The sequence below is a fragment of the Phoca vitulina genome, unplaced genomic scaffold, assembly GCF_004348235.1.
Source record: "Phoca vitulina isolate PV1807 unplaced genomic scaffold, GSC_HSeal_1.0 scaffold1, whole genome shotgun sequence".
Lineage (NCBI taxonomy): Eukaryota > Metazoa > Chordata > Mammalia > Carnivora > Phocidae > Phoca > Phoca vitulina.
The window spans coordinates 11463810-11480480 of record NW_022589704.1 but is presented as its reverse complement, the minus strand read 5'-3'; the positions used below and the strand labels follow the sequence as shown (position 1 = coordinate 11480480).

The following is a 16671-nucleotide window of genomic DNA, read 5'->3' as shown; positions in this document are numbered from 1 at the left end:
TTTTTTCCTGTCTGGCTTTACAACGTCTGCCCTACACAAGAATGGTTCTGAGGCAGAGTACTACTTGAATGAAAGCCTACCCTTTTTAATAATGCGCACTCGGGCATCTGGATAAAATTACTCAGTTTTCACAAGAGGTTTGAGTCAAAAATAAAGAGAAGGGTTAAGTCAGTATGTTGTACTCTTCCCATCATGTAAAGGATGTGTTTTGTGAAAGTCTTATCATTGCTCTCTTAGCAGTAAGTCTGCCTTGTGTTAGAAGGTGTAACAACTGTTGTAATACAGTATTTTTTTGCCTTTGCCTTTGTACTTAGAATTGAGAGATAATTTGGAAATAGATGTTGAAAATTTGTGCTTTTCAAAAAATCGCAAAGTATTCAAAACTACAAATAAAAGATTATGTAATCTTTAAAACTATGTTTTAAACTTGGTGGATTGGAAATAGTATTAGAAAAATGTAGCACATCTGACCAGAAGCTCTTTATAGTTAATATGTGGTTTATAGTCTCCAGTTGTAGGTCGCTCTCAAGGGCAGCAGCAGGAAAAGAAGCAGTTTGACCTTTTAAGTGATCTTGGCTCAGACATCTTTGCTGCTCCAGCACCTCAGTCAACAGCTACAGCCAATTTTGCTAACTTTGCACATTTCAACAGTCACGCAGGTACGTGTGTTTTTCCCAACAGCTTTTTGCCAGACGCATATATATAGCACTGAGAAACATCCATTCTTTTTAAAACTTAAATATCAGTAAATGTGTTCTATTGAGGGGTGGGCCCTCATAGCTGTTGACGTGTAATACGTAGCCATGTAACCCTGGTGCTTTTTTAATCACAGAAGAGATTATACTTAATGTCAGATACTGACATGACCTCTTTCCAAAGAAAAATGGGGAAAGATTTTTTAATGTATTTTTTCACCCTTTTAATATGGAAAATTGCAAATATTCAGAAGTGACCAGATAATAGAACCATTGTGTACTCATTGCTTATGCCTAATCTGGTTTCATTTGTCATTCTATTCCTTACATTGCTCCTCTTAATTATTTTGAAGCAATTTTAGATATATTTGTTTATCCCTAAATATTTTATATGTATCTATAAAACAGAAGAACAAACATAACCACAGTAGTGTTATCATTCCCTAACTAATAATAATAATAATTATTATAACAATAATTATTATTATTTATTAGTCACTATTCAAATTTTCCATTCCAGTTCAGACAAACACATACAGAGTTTATTCAAATAAGGTGTACACACTGCACTTGGGAGATATATCACATAGTCTGTGGGTTCTTCCTCCATCTCTATTTTCTCCTCTTTGTTGAAGAAATCAGGTTATTTGTCCTGTAGAGTATGTAGTTGATTTTACTCTGAATTTGTTGATTGCACCACTGTGGGGTCCCTTGACAGGTTCCTCTCTCTGTGTTCTCTGTACATTGATAGTTGGTTCTAGATACATGATCTGTTACAGGTTATTCTTTTGGCGGGGTGCAGACCTGCTACTTACAGTTTAAGAGGCACGTATTATTGATGGTTTCTGTTTTTGTAATGTGAGCTGTTGATGCTCCGTGCCTGGGTCCATTATGCAAAATGTTGATATTCTAAATTTATCATTCCTTCATTTATGAGCTGAAATATTTCTTCAAAAATCTTCGGTTATCCAATGGTATAATTTGTATAGGAAAGTTAATATATGACTGATTCTGACCAGTCACATATCAGAATGAGTTGAAACCCCACCATATTTTAATGATCTGTTTTTTGTTTCATATCATTATGGATTCATAGATTTAACATTTGCTACATCTCAAATCTGTTGTTATTATTATCTTTATTGATGTTCATATTATCCCATCTTTAGAGTAGCAGTATCTTCAGGTTGGCTGTAAAAGATATGACTTCTTTTTTTATTCCCAGACTTACCATGTTTGTTACAAAGAGTTAAATGTACTTCACCAGAAATTAGAAATTATGGAGTTTTGTTTTGTAAATGAATATATAAACCTTGCAGTTACCTAAGTAATATTTAAAAATTGATTATTAAAGTATAGATGAAGTCATTTGTGCCTTTCTAATTGTAATAGTAAATAATTATAATGGACAGTGAAATGGCATAATGTGGTGAGAAGAAATAGGCTTTGGAGTGAGAATGGAGTCAGTCTTTAGAGTTGTTTCTTTATGCTTCCTTCTACTTTTTTTAATAAGGTCTGAAACAAATAATACATTATATGTTAAAAAAAAGAAGATAGCAGGAAGGGAAAAATGAAGGGGGTGGAAATCGGAGGGGGAGACGAACCATGAGAGACTATGGACTCTGAGAAACAAACTGAGGGTTCTAGAGGGGAGGGGGGTGGGAGGATGGGTTAGCCTGGTGATGGGTATTGAGGAGGGCACATACTGCATGGAGCACTGGGTGTTATACACAAACAATGAATCATGGAACACTACCTCCAAAACTAATGATGTAATGTATGGTGATTAACATAGCATAATAAAATTAAAAAAAAAAAAGAAAAATAAGGTCCGATGTAAACGGTCTGAAAGCCTACATTGTATGTATCAGAGATATGTGTGAAATAATCTTTTGGATGCCAGTAAGCTTTGATGTGTATGTAACAGAAAATTTACCTGTCTGCATTTGTGAATGGTTGAGTAAGCATCAAACCGAATGTGGAGCACTAAAATTAAGAATTGATTTAGTCATTTTGTAGCCCTTTTATTTGATTATTTGAAACTTTGCTTTATATTTTTGCATGACTGTATGGGGTATTAGCTAATGTTTTTTATTGTTTCTTTGTCACTGATTTTCATAACTTTATATAATCAGGAAAAATTCACGACTATCTTTCTAAAACTTGTATTTCACTATTTTGTGAGCATAGCAGAAACTAGCACTTACAGAATTGATTTCCTGTTTGTATTTTAGAACTTATTTTACCTTCTTTTACTCACCTGTGAGATTGTGATACTGTTCGTCTTTTTAATTTGATGACCTGGCTTATATAGTTGGATAATAATGGTATAAAGTGTAACATATATACATATATATATATATACACACACACATACACACCCAAAATGTACTGTTTAAGATAGTTTGAAAAATTATGGAAAAGCTGCTCTTCAGCCACATTTCTTTCTAGCAAGCATTAAAGGAACTTTTTCTTTTAAATATTAATGAGAAAAAAATAAATATTAATGAAAGGATTTTCTAAGGGCCTGCTACAGGAGGAAATTATGGTGTGACTTACATAAGTTTGTGTGTGTGTTTGCTTTAAAAAGGGATCCTAGGATGAAGAGGATCTCTTTTTCAGCAAAGATTGTACTGAGAAGGGTAAGAAGTCAGGAAGCTTAAGATGTTGGGGCTGTGATAGGTTTCCCTTCTGTGTTAGCTGTGCAGCGAAAAGCCCAGGAAACCAGGGGAGACTTTTTCCCCTTCACCCTCCAGATGGGTAGCCAGTCTCCCGTGACCAAAGAGGAGCCCCAGCTTTCTGTTGCCCCCTGTTCCTTTTGAATGCTGGCAAAAGGAGTTGAAGAATCAAAGAATATAGAGTAAGCCTTCTGTAATTCATGAATAGTTTGCATTTATCTCAGTTTTACACTTACTGATACATAATTTGAAGTGACTGGTAACTACCAAGCTCTTTTGTAAATTTGCGACTTATTTCATGTTTCCCTTATGTTTTTGTCTTTAAATGCAATTTGTGAATATTCACCGTTCAGGGAATTAATGCTGTATTCTTCCAGGTAGCCTTGTTAGCCAGAAATAGTTACACAGGTCATTGCAGCTCTACAAGCTGCTTGGTACCATGATTTTACTCATAGCATCAGTAACTCCTTTAAAATGCTCTTTGGAAATAATAGCCATTTTTTTAATTGTAGAATATGTTAAAGAAAAAAGGAAAGAAATGAAACCTGTAATTTTATCAGATTGTTAGAAGATTGTAGATCTTAACTATTTTGTCTCTTTTCCACATGTGATGGAAATGGTAGGAAAGATGGGTCTGTGAGGATATAGTTTAATAACCATGTCAGTTGGGTCAGGTTGCCTAAGAGGAGTAGTTTTTCAGCCTAAAGTTCTTATTTACAAATGCACACTCAAATCACCTTTTTTTAAAAAAAAAACTCCATTTGATTCCAGAATAAAATATATACACATGCTACAAGAAGAAGCTAATAAAATTATTCATTTATTTCCTCTTTTTCCATTCTGTCTTTTCCCCTAGCCTTTACAAGAACCCTGAATTTTTATTTTTCCACGTATGGCCCACAAATATAAAGTCATTGATAGCTGAGTTGGCACCCTGAAATTTTCATGTGTTTTTTTTTAAGGTTTTTTTTTTTTTTTTTTTTAATTTGTTTATTAGAGAGAGAGAGAGGGCATGTGAGCGAGCATGCATGCAGCAGGTGGAGGGGGGCAGGGAGAGCATCCTCAAGCAGAGTCTCCCAAGAGATCATGACCTGAGCCAAAACCTAAGAGTTGGATGCCCAACCAACTGAGTTACCCAGGCACCTCTTAAAAAACCTTTTAAGGTGAAAATTTTCTCATGTACAGATTGATATGACGGAACTTTTAATAGCAAATGATAATTACTCCGATATGCCAATCTAGTTAGCATTATTTTATAGGGAAACCTGTTATGTTTTCAGATAATTTAATGGCTTAAAAGCCAAACGTCTTCACCCTTCCTCTGAACATCCTGGCTGACGTGGTATGTGAGGATGTGTATCAGTGGTGGGATTATTGCTGTGTTCAGGAAAAGTCATCTTCTACAGAGGTACTTACTCAGTTAGAAACATAATTAACCTACAGAATTTAATAGTTAACTTTGCTTGGTTGGTAGTAAACCTATCACAAACCTATGAACTATAAACGGTCATTGATTTTTGTCACACCTTGTACTAGGGATGGATGTTAAACTTCATTGTCTTGCCACCCAGTTAACACAAGTGAGTAATATAATGCATTGTGGAAGGAACCACATGCAAAGGGGGATGTTCTAATCCCCTGTTGACACATGGACATACAGGCTCAGGACTACCAGATAACACTGATTTTCTTTTAAGAGAAGCAAGAAAGCTTGTTTATTTAATGTGCGGTGTTCTAAGTGTTGGGGTTGATGAAAAAGAATTTAAATATGTAGGTGAAACAAATTCAGCTGAATTTGATGAAGGCAGTCAGTTTCTGTCTCTGGTCTCTACGTTTATCTTCCTTTCTCATAAGTACCCTATCTCACTGGAGAGGAAAGACAATTCTCAGCGAGATTTAGGCTCATTAACTTTAGTGCCTTAAAGTCTTAAACTGAGATTACTTCTTTGTGCTTTTTGAGATAAGATTATATTTAAAAAGCATCTTTACTGTTTTGTTACATTCTGTTCAGTTTATATTTCTTTGTATAGAGATTGCTTGAGGTTCCAGATTAGTAATTTTTGTTATTATTGAATTTATTAGTGTTTAATTTCCAGAATTGTGGTTTCTAAAATGTCATTCGACAGTACTTATCAATTTTTAAAAGTTACTATAACCATTTGTTGAAGACACTGAGTAGATACAATGTCTCCATATAAAAACTGAAAGAAGTATTACAAAGTCCTGCTTTGCTATAATGAATAGATACTTGATTAACGTGTCTGGTGCTCCAGTTGGAAAACACCAGTGTTTACAAATGTGATAAAATAGACTTGACTAACAAAATGGATTGTTGAACTGATTTGTTTCCTGATGATGTTTGAAACATGTTAAAATATATATTTTCCCTATAATGGTCTAAATGTAAGTTAAATATAGAGTATGTATTATTATAGACTACATATTCACATATATTCGAGGTTATAAGTGATAAACCAGCTTAGGGACCTAATTCCTTTTTCTCCAATGTATAGATGCATTTCATTTATTCACAGATGTACAGGTAAATTGTTCAGGAAACTTAGAACTTGTCTTTTGAAATATAACCCACTCTAAATTTGAGAACTTCCTATACCATATTCTTTTATGCTTTTGGTTGATATATTATCTATATGTTAAATATTCGACTTCTTTTGTCTTTTAGTAGAATTTTCCTCTTCTGGGCCTAGTATTCCACAGTTCTTAAAAATTTATTCCTGTTGTCTTATAAGTTATAGAGTCATACTGCTGGATTTGCAAGTACAGGTCATTTAGTGAATCCTTTTGTTTTGCTAGTGAAAAAACTGGTAGAGCCTGAGCAATTGAGGGACTTGTCCAAGGCTGTACAGTTTTTATGTTAGGATGGAATTCTCTGATTATTTTGGATTCCCTTTTCACAAACTTATTTGATTATACTAAATGGTAACTGGGTTTAAACTTATATTTATTATTTAAACTTGTGTCGATATTTCTTTCAAAATATTTTTCAATATATTGATCCTTTAATTATTTATTAGTATATCTTTCATTGTGTTTATTTTTGGGAAAGTAAAATCTCAGCTGATAAATTGAATCTTATTATGTTAATTAGAAATAATAACAAAAGATTTCAGAGTGTCCAGAAAATACAAAATTTATTTTGTTACATGATAAGCAGCCTTTTAATTTAGATACCTCTGTGTAATGTTTGAGAGCTTGGACGAATGTGTTTAGAAAAGGTGTTCAAGAACAAAGTATGAGCAGTGATACGTATATATAGCATAGCATTTCCACCTCTCAGAAGTGCTGGATGTGAGGACGTAGGAAGGGAAGTGGCTTAGGTGTCTAGTAAAAGGAGGTCTACTTTAGGTGCATTTCCCCCTGCTGCACTCATACCCTTTCAGATAGACACAAAAGAGTAATTACATAAAATGCTATAAGTTTTCCTGATTATCTTCCTAGAATAATATTTTACTTTGTTAGTAGAAAATTTCTTGTTTAGTAACTTTTTTTGGTTTGTATAAATTAGAATACATATTTATTGCAAAAGCTTAGTAAACTTAAGCAAAGGAGAAAATGATACCAATCTGAAAACTCACTACTTTTGTTAACGAAAATGCAGATTTTCTGTGCCCGTGATACGATGCTAACAAAATTGGCAAATGAAAATGTATTTGGAATTTATTAACCTGTTTATCTTATTTACTTTGTCATAAGCATTTTTGAATAGGACTACGTATTCTATGCGTTTTTTTTTTTTAAATGGCTGCCTTATATTTCTTTGTATGATGTTTCATAATATATTTAAGTGATCCCTCATTACTGGCCATTTGAGTTTTTTAATTTTTTTCATTATTATAAAACACATGTTGTTTAGTTGTTAGATGTAGCCATATTCATTTACAAGATTATTCCTTTATGAAAACTTCCTTGAAGTGAAATTGCCTGCAAAGGATTTAAAGTGGCTGACCTTTACTATGTTGATGGCATTTAACCTTTATCTTTTGGGCATGCTTTTCATTCTTCCCACTTAGCATTCCCTCTCCTGCATACCAACCACTTCTCATCATATTCTCTATAAAAAGTTTATTCAGCATCCGTTTTAGCCTTTAAAAAAAAGTCTTTTGAATTATTTTACTTAGCTACATATTTTAAGTTTAGAGAAGCCTAAAAATTTGCTCTTATGTTGATGATCTGTGGGAAAAAAGCAGTTGGTCTTTTTCACTGAGTCTGAAGTACACTAATGTTATAAATTTTACTGTTTTCATCATTCCTCAAATTTTAGTATGTGTGAAGAATGGCAGGCTTCTAAACAGAATGTGGATATCTTTGATTTATTTGACAATCATGTCGTTGTTAAACATTCAATTTTTTCATTTTTATATGCCATGGTGTAAAATAGTTGTAAACTTAGAAAAAAGCCAAAAAGAATATTTAACCTTCTTTGTATCATTATTTGAGATTCACATAGCTGATGAATCACTTACTACCATTTTAAATCTGAATTTTCCAGAATGTAATCTATATCCTGCATCTCTGTTTGCTTTACTGTAACTCATGTATTTAATGCTCTTAGAGTGTCCTTTAATAGAATCACTTTTACTGTACTATTCCTGAGGTTATTCAAAGGGTACTGTGTACACATTTATCATTATACAAAGTGTTTTGGGGGAAATTTTTGGATACTTTTTAATGAATTGCTTGAAACTGGGTTAAATAAACACTGGTAGGATTTAAGATTTGATTTCTAAATGAATTCTCTTTAAAGTGAGTTGTGAGACAGAAACTTTTCATAAAATTTCATTTGTCATATTTTTCATTTATAATTTTCATATTCATTAACATATATTGTTCCTTACCATTTACAGCTCAGAATTCTGCAAATGCAGATTTTGCAAACTTTGATGCATTTGGACAGTCTAGTGGTTCGAGTAATTTTGGAGGTTTCCCCACAGCGAGTCACTCTCCTTTTCAGCCCCAAACTACAGGTAGAGCTTCTCCAGCATTATGCTTTAATGTTTACTTTGAAACACAAAACTCTCTAGATATAGTTTGAAAAATTATTCTAAACTTAAATTCTATAATTATTTGATTTTCAAATAGTTCTATCCTTATAAAGCTCTGGGGAAACCTGAAATCTTTTTTTCTATGTTCATCTGGGTTTTTTTTGTTTTTTTTTTTAACTTTCTGGTGTGTTGTCTAATTCACAGTGCCTATTCTCTTCCTTTTCCTGCATATGAATCTTCCTTAAATTTCTTTATACACAGGAGCATTACAGTGCTAAAAATTTGTTAAATTCACAGAGCACATTGAATAAAGGAAGCTGATGGATCGCTTCCATACAAATAAAAGTAATTTTCAGGGCAGCAAGCTTGAGAAGATAAATACTGGTAGTCAAAAGGAGATCATTGAACAGTCACTCTAATCGGACTGGAAATAGTTTTCTGTGCAGGAATCGGTCTTTAAGCATTGAGTACTCTCCCATAAACTGTATTGTTTTCAGAATCTCATTGAACCCTCCTTTAGATCTTTGGCTGATTATTTTTCTTTCAACTTTTAACTCTGTGTATTGTCTTAAAGACTTTTCTTTCAATTTTCTTTTTTTTTCTTCTTTAAATTCCATCATTTACATAATTTCTGGCTGTCCAGCATTTAGAATGCTTTCATCTAGCTGCAGTTTTGGTGAATTTACTTCAGCTTTTCCTCTCCAGGCTTCCAACAGTAAGTTCTGTTGTCAAGTAGGCATCTTTTACTAATTTGTACGTTTTATGTTGTTTCATGGATTTTTCAATTATAGAATGTTACTCATCTCTTAATGATAATCATTCTGAAATTCTCACTTTTATTCTCTCTTCACTATTACTAAACTCAGATTTAGAGAACACAGTGGTATACAATAAAAGAGTTGATTTAATAATTTAGTTTTTAATAATTTGAAGTAAATTTCATCATACAAATTTTGAAAGCTTAGTATTACATATTTTGTTCACCAGCTACTTGTAACAGATCACAATGTTAAATACCAACACACCTTACTTAGTTTTGATTGAAAACAACTGGAGTTTAATTCCTGAAAGAAATTTTATCAGTATAAATTTTACAATGTCTGTAATACTAATTGATGGTAAAGTGTTTGTGTTCTCTTTTTTAAAATAGGGCTGTATCTTTCTGTTTTTTAAAATATCTGTAATTGTGCTTTGCTATCATTTAATATATAGGTATATGTATATACTATTTTGATTGCTGAAACTAATATGTAGGTGTAAAGAGCTAATACCAACAGTGTAGCATCAAAAGCATAGAAAGAAATAGTCTGGCTTTAGTCTTTTGATAGTACTTCAGGGAAGTTTCTAGAGTATAGAACAGTCTTTAAAATCTTAGCAGAATTAGTGACCATTAGGTGAATTGTGATCTATAAATTAAAAAATTGGTATGATATTTAGATTATACATTGTGTACTATAATTTTTATTCCTTAAACTATATAATAGGGCATGATTTTACTGAGGACAATCATGATATTATATGTACATTAAATTATTATGTGGAATTAAATATTAGCTCTTTAAGTAAAATAAGCCTAAAGCTCAAAGACCACTTTTTAAGATATTGTGGCTCAAAATAGTACATCTTAAACATTTTAAATCTCTACCCTGGGATTTGTTTCAACCATGTCTCTTTTGGAGCTACAAGAGCTTATAGTATACTTTGCGTCTTGCTTATGGAGTCCATTTAGGGAGAACTAGTAAAAGGTGATAGTATATAGATAGCTGAATAGTTTGTAAAATAACTGAGTCTCAAACCCGGTAGCAAGGTGTTACTCTTCTGTGAATTATAGTCTTTACTTGAGGGTAGATAATTACACATAGTAACTTGTTACCCTGCATGTTGCCAGGGCCTTTGAAAATGTAGTTTCTCAAATTATAAAAAGTCCTGTGTAGATGATTAAAATTAAATGCCTTTTGCCAGTAGAATTGCTTATAGAACACTTAATTAAGAAAGAAATCATATAATCTATCAAAGGATTTTAGGAGAAGTCTAGAAATTTCAAGTGTTTTGTTTATTCTGTTACAGGTGGAAGTGCTGGATCAGTAAATGCTAATTTTGCTCATTTTGATAACTTCCCCAAATCCTCCAGTGCTGATTTTGGAACCTTCAATACTTCCCAGAGTCATCAAACAGCATCAGCTATTAGTAAAGTTTCAACGAACAAAGCTGGTCTACAGACTACAGACAAATATGCAGCACTTGCTAATTTAGACAATATCTTCAGTGCTGGGCAAGGTATTAAACTTTAAACAAAATAAATACAAATTTGTATATTAAACAGTCCTCTAGATTTGGTTGCATTTATTACAATTTAAGGTCATTATGCTTTTCATAGTTGTGAAGAAATTTTCTCTATACTAAAGGTTCATGACTATTTCCCATATTTTGAATGTGAAATAATCCAATAATAGGCCTTTTGGAAGGCCTCGAAACTATTTGTAGACTTCTAATTTTAAAAGGAAGTAATTGACAAAATTGAATTTTGTCTTAGAAAGCATGCTTCACTGTTGGAAGGCCATAGAGGGCCAACATATCCTATTAATAGTGCTGATTGGAGGGTTATATGGTGGTTTTTGTAATATATTCGTTTTGAACTATTTTTACTATTACTATGTTGGTATTTTAAAAAAACCAAACCCGTTATTTTTACAGTGTATTTTTATACCTGGTTTTGATCTTAAGCCCCAGTATTTTGCCTCTCAAAATGCATAGTGTGGTTGAGAACAGCAGAGGTCTGTGTTTGGACTGGAGTCTGCATCCTGATCTCTGACCGTGCTTTCTCAGCTCCAAAATGCGGGTAGTAATAGCATTGAACTCATATGTGTTACTGTATCTCAGTCATTTAGAACAGCGCCTGGCACATGATAAGTGCTGTGTAAATGTCTCCTCTTAATACTGTCTCTAATTTTTTCATGGACAGCCCTGGCAAAACGATACTGTTAATGGGTTCACATTGGGTCTAGCGTTTTATAAACTTGTATGTTCACTTGAATGAGAATCACCTGTTCTGGAGACGTTAATGTAGCACTTTGAGAATATGTTCTTTATACATAAGCTAGACATGTTATTGGTACAGAGTGTTCGTTTTTGTTACAGAAACAGTATTTTGTCTCTACCGCAGTGGTACCGGTAGCAACAAATCTTGTCCGATGGTTTCTAGGTAGTTTATTACGTAAGACCGTAGAGTCCTGTCTCTTTATTTACTTAGCTTTAAATCGGTTTTAAATTTACACGTGTTTCATGGCAAATGTGGTTGATAAATTGAAAGCATAACTAAGTTTTCAGTGTAATTTGTTTTTGTTCGTTTATAGGTGGTGATCAGGGGAGTGGCTTTGGGACCGCAGGTAAAGCTCCTGTTGGTTCTGTGGTTTCAGTTCCCAGTCAGTCGAGTGCATCCTCAGACAAATATGCAGCCCTGGCAGAACTAGACAGCGTTTTCAGCTCTGCAGCCACTTCCAGTAACGCATATACTTCCACAAGTAATGCTAGCAGGTACCTTGTCTCAGTCAATGTTCCTGCTTCATGTTGCATCTTTTTTTTTCAACTCTGAATAATAATGTTAAATAATGACTGGGGACATATTTTTTAAATTCTTGAATATTTTTGTAGTTTGCAGAAACTGAGTTTAATTTATTAATTAAAATATCCTTGACTTTTTATTTAATCAAAGTTTTTGTTACTTTTCTTCCTTGAACACGAAAGTGTAATTGAGAGTATGTACACATCTCAGAGTGAGGGGTTATATACAGATTTATTTATACTGAGCAGAAAATCCATTTAGCAAATTAGATACTTTTATCTTAGTCATGAAGACTAAACACTGTAAGTAACATGTTGTAGCTTTAGTTGTAAATAAACATTTTTAGAAATGTTTGCAAGAGAACCCAAGACCCAATTCTGTATCTCGTCAGTGTCCTACTAGTATTAACACATAGATATGTCCTTAACTGTGTTCAAATATATCTGATGTGAGGGACTTCTTGGCAGCAGGAAGTCTTAACACATTATAGCAGCAATAGATCTTTAAAAACTCTTACAGTTGTAACTTCTACATTTCTGAAGGAAACAGATGCAGAAGTATAGGTGACCTACCATGCAGTGCTTTATCCGTCTCTTTGTTTTCCATCCTGCAGACTTGTCTCTTCTTTCTTCTGTTATCTGAGTAGCTTTTTGTTTCCCTTTAGCATCTTTTCTAGAGAGAAATGGGAGGATTGTAACACTAACTACTTGGACTCTCCAGTAGTTAATTTTCTATATGCCAAACAGGAAAAATTAAATCAAAGAATAAAGTTTAGAGTATTTATATATATCTTGTTTCATTAAGATTGTCTGTGTTAGACATATATAATAGTGATCTATAGCAAGGTGACCATAAAGTCTGGAAACATAGGTATACATAAATGGTTTATTGATATTATATTACCGTGTATTAGTGGTTCACAAAGTGTGGTCCATGGAACATTTGGGGTACCTGAGACCCTTTCAAGGGGTCTTTGAAGTTCAAATGATACTCACAATAATTCTGACAGGTTATTTGTGTTTTTAGTGTTTGACATTTGTATTGATGGTGCAAAAACAGTGACAAGTAAAAACTTGCCAGCACTTTAGCACAAATTAAGACCACGACACCAAACTGTACTAGTAGTCATCTAATAGTCATTATATTTCTTACCACCACACATTTCAGTTTTACTTGTGAATAGTCTTTCTTATGAATATTCTTTTTTTTTTTAAATGAGGTATAATTGGTATATAACATTGACTTCAGGTGTACAACATAATGATTTGATGTTTGTGTATATTGTGAAATGATCATGTAAATGTAGTTACTATCCGTCCCTATACAGAGCTCACTTTTAGGATTTACTCTCTTTATAACTTTCAAGTATGCACTATAATATTATTGACTATAGTCACTGTGCTGTACATTACTTCCCTATGACTTATTTATATATTTTAACAAATATTCTTGATGAAACCGTAAAAAAAATTAATTTTACTGAGACGCCTGGGCGGCTCAGTTGGTTAAACGTCCGACTCTTGGTTTTAGCTTGGGTCATGATCTCATGGATGGTGGGATGGAGCCCCACGTCGGGCTCTGAGCTGGGTGGGGAGTCAGCTTGAGATCTCTCCCTCTTTCTCTCTCTCTCTCTGCCCCCCCATTCTCTCTCTCAAATAAATCTTTTTAAAAAATCTCATTTTATTAAATATTGATCCTTAAATAATGTCCTAACTTTCTGTGTGTTCAAGTAAGGTATGTATCAAGTAGTTTCTGCTGCATATTGAAGTACGGTGGGTGACTTGGGGGCAGTCGGCTTGTGTGGTTGTTTGAGTTGTGGAATGAACCAGCCACATATAATAATGGATATATCCATTGTTTTATGGAACACTGGTTATTTTATGGAACACTGGTTTTCCTTAAAAGTAAGACTGACATACCATGGTTATTCAGATTTGGATTTTTGGCAGACATTTTCTCAAAAATGAAATATTTAAGTCTGTCACTTTAAGGAAAATAACTGATAAAATTCATACTTCCAAGCAAATATTAGAATTTTAGAAAATTTATTGGTTCCACCATGAGCTTGACAGCTTCACATTACTTTTTGATAAGATGAGTGGTGATATTAATGAATGTAAATTTTTGATTTTTACATAAAGAAATTGTTGACATTTAGAAGATTTGCATCAGATATTTTCCAAATGATATAAAATTGGTAAAAGATTCATTTAAAGTGCAAGATAGGTTAGTAGGTGTTACTTCAGTAGAGTGCAAAGGAGTTCATTGATATGATTTCAGATTCCATTTTGCATCTAACCATTAGTAAACTATCACTGTCATTTTGGGTATGATACCAAGGAAAGTATTCAGTTACCTGAAAAAGCTATTCAGATTCTCCTAGTTTGTCTACAGCCATACCACCCTGAATGTGCTCAGTCTCGTCAGATTCTCCTAGTTTGTTCAGCTAGGTGTCTGTGAGCACAGTTTTTCTTCTTATACTTTAAACAGTGTATCACAACAGGACAATCTTCTATTAAGGCAGCCATTGAAGGGATTTGCAGAAATACCATTGTGACTCTTAAGTTCCTTTGGTTTTAGAAAATAATAATTCTTTATCATAAAAATGCTACTATGTGAGCATGTAATAGCTTTATGGTTAATTTTAAAAGGATGAAATTTTTAAAAATTTCTGTTTTAATTTCTGTACTCTACATATTATTAATATACAGCACATCTACACAAAGACTCTTTGGGGTTCTCAGTAACTTCTCAAAATGTAAATGAGTCCTGAGATGTAAAGTTTAAGAACTGCTATGATATATGGTATGTTCAGTATTACCTGTTTCCACATTTTATGGCCACCCTGTAGACTGATTACCCTTGCTTTAAAAAAAATAAAAAGAACTCTTTCTGTTTTTGTTTCCAGCAGTGTTTTCGGAACAGTGCCAGTGGGTGCTTCGGCACAGACACAGCCCGCTTCTTCCAGTGTGCCTGCTCCCTTTGGAGGTAGTGTTTCTGGTACATAGACTGGTTTTTATAAAGAGCTTGTGTATATTGTATTGCATTTTCTTAGGAATACTGGAAGGCTATGAAAGCAACAATTTATTACCAGAAAGCTCTAATTTTCTGTCTTCATAAATGTATGCATAAATATTTTTAATAATTGAATACAAATATATTAGGATTTTATAGTGTATTTTTGTAATTTTTTAAAGCTACGCCTTCCACAAATCCATTTGTTGCTGCTGCTGGTCCTTCTGTGGCATCTTCTACAAATCCATTTCAGACCAATGCCAGAGGAGCAACAGGTAGGAAATAAATATGGATTATAGAACAGAAAACTTTGGAAAAGCTGTCTGTTTATTGCAAAGACACCATGGGAAGAACATCAGAAAATAAAGTTCTTCTTTCTTACTGTAGTGAATGGGAAGTGGATGGAAGAGCTTGTCCGTAAAGTGTACAGTAGCTGAAAGTTTATAAAATCCTGGACTTTCATATTTGAGAGGGACCCTAGCAGTTCTCTAGTGGCCCCCACGGCTCAGTCACAGCTTTCATTCTTCAGGTGAGGCAGCCCAAGCACGGAGGCGAGACTTCTTAGAGCCATGCAGCCACTTTGTGACCGAGATGGGACTTCTGAATGTAGTAATTCTGACTCATTTGGTGGTCTGGTTTTGGAATTACTGGTTATTACTCATTCAAGCTTAATAGGAAAAATTTATGAGAAGTTTTTTTTTGTTTGTGTTTTCCTCTTCATGAGATGGCAAAAAACGCATTAGCTTTGTTACATGAGGTCTTAGCAGTTAGGTCTTTTCTAGTGCTTCTCTCTTTTAGGGCATTCACATTTTTTAAGTTGTGCAAACCTGATTTGATTGGGATATAATATTTGAATATTTTCTCTTGATAATTTTTTAATCCTCTTTATTCCTTCCCTTTTTTCTTTTTGGTTCATGCTGCAAGCCAGCCACATAGTTTTCGTATTGCGCCTCTTTGATTTTTGTCCTGTCACCCTGAACACCAGAACTGTTTCCCAGTATCTTGGGGTGTCAGCAAATAAATGTGGTATAGCTTGAAACCCATTAAGGCCAGCTTTGTTTTGTGTACGTGTCTCAATAATTTTAGAACTAAAGCTTTAAGCATATAGCATATATTGATGTGAAATCTTGAAAGAGTAAGGTGCTTGTAACATAATTTGTGCCATAAGAATTGGTAATTATTAGCAAATCCGTGTCATTGGCAAGATTAGGAATTGTGGTAGTAGGAGTTTCTTCAGTCATAATTTGTTGGTATCTCACATAATAGATGTTTAATAAGTATTTTAATTTCACATAATTTTTTTAAAAAGTTTGTTTTAATTCAGGTATACCTAATCAGTGATTTAATTTCTGTTGTGTTTTGGATGGAAATATTCATCATTTACGATACATGTAACGTTTCTGTTTCTTAGCACATTATTTTGACTTGGTGGAATGAATATGTAAGATGTCTCTGGGCACATAGGATTCTGTACATTGTCTTATTTAGTCCTCTTAACTCTCATCAAATACACGTTGACAGCTGAGGGAAATGAAGCTCAGAAAAGTTAAGTGAATATGTTTTCGGTACAGCCAGACTTGTGTTCAGATGCTGATTTAGTATTTACATGCTAGGTGATCCTAATTTAAATGTTAATTGTATATGAGTAGAGTAGAGTAAAGATGTTAGGAAGATGTACTAACATTTGTTGAGTGTTTAAAATTGTTTGCAAGATACTG

General features: G+C 33.5%; 1 protein-coding gene across 9 annotated transcripts in view; it reads left to right on the top strand.

Moving 5' to 3' along the window:
* The window catches only part of AGFG1 (ArfGAP with FG repeats 1), a 78506-nt gene that overhangs the window by 47752 nt on the left and 14083 nt on the right, over positions 1–16671 (top strand). For 4 of the 9 annotated variants that reach the window (XM_032400816.1, XM_032400797.1, XM_032400778.1 and 1 more), the window contains exons 5-10: positions 506–659; positions 8239–8358; positions 10444–10653; positions 11730–11910; positions 14847–14926; positions 15136–15228. In XM_032400816.1, the coding sequence (XP_032256707.1) occupies positions 506–659; positions 8239–8358; positions 10444–10653; positions 11730–11910; positions 14847–14926; positions 15136–15228 (838 nt within the window). The remainder of the gene's footprint in view (positions 1–505; positions 660–8238; positions 8359–10443; positions 10654–11729; positions 11911–14846; positions 14927–15135; positions 15229–16671) is intronic. The other 5 variants (XM_032400805.1, XM_032400788.1, XM_032400771.1 and 2 more) reach the window with 2 other exon arrangements.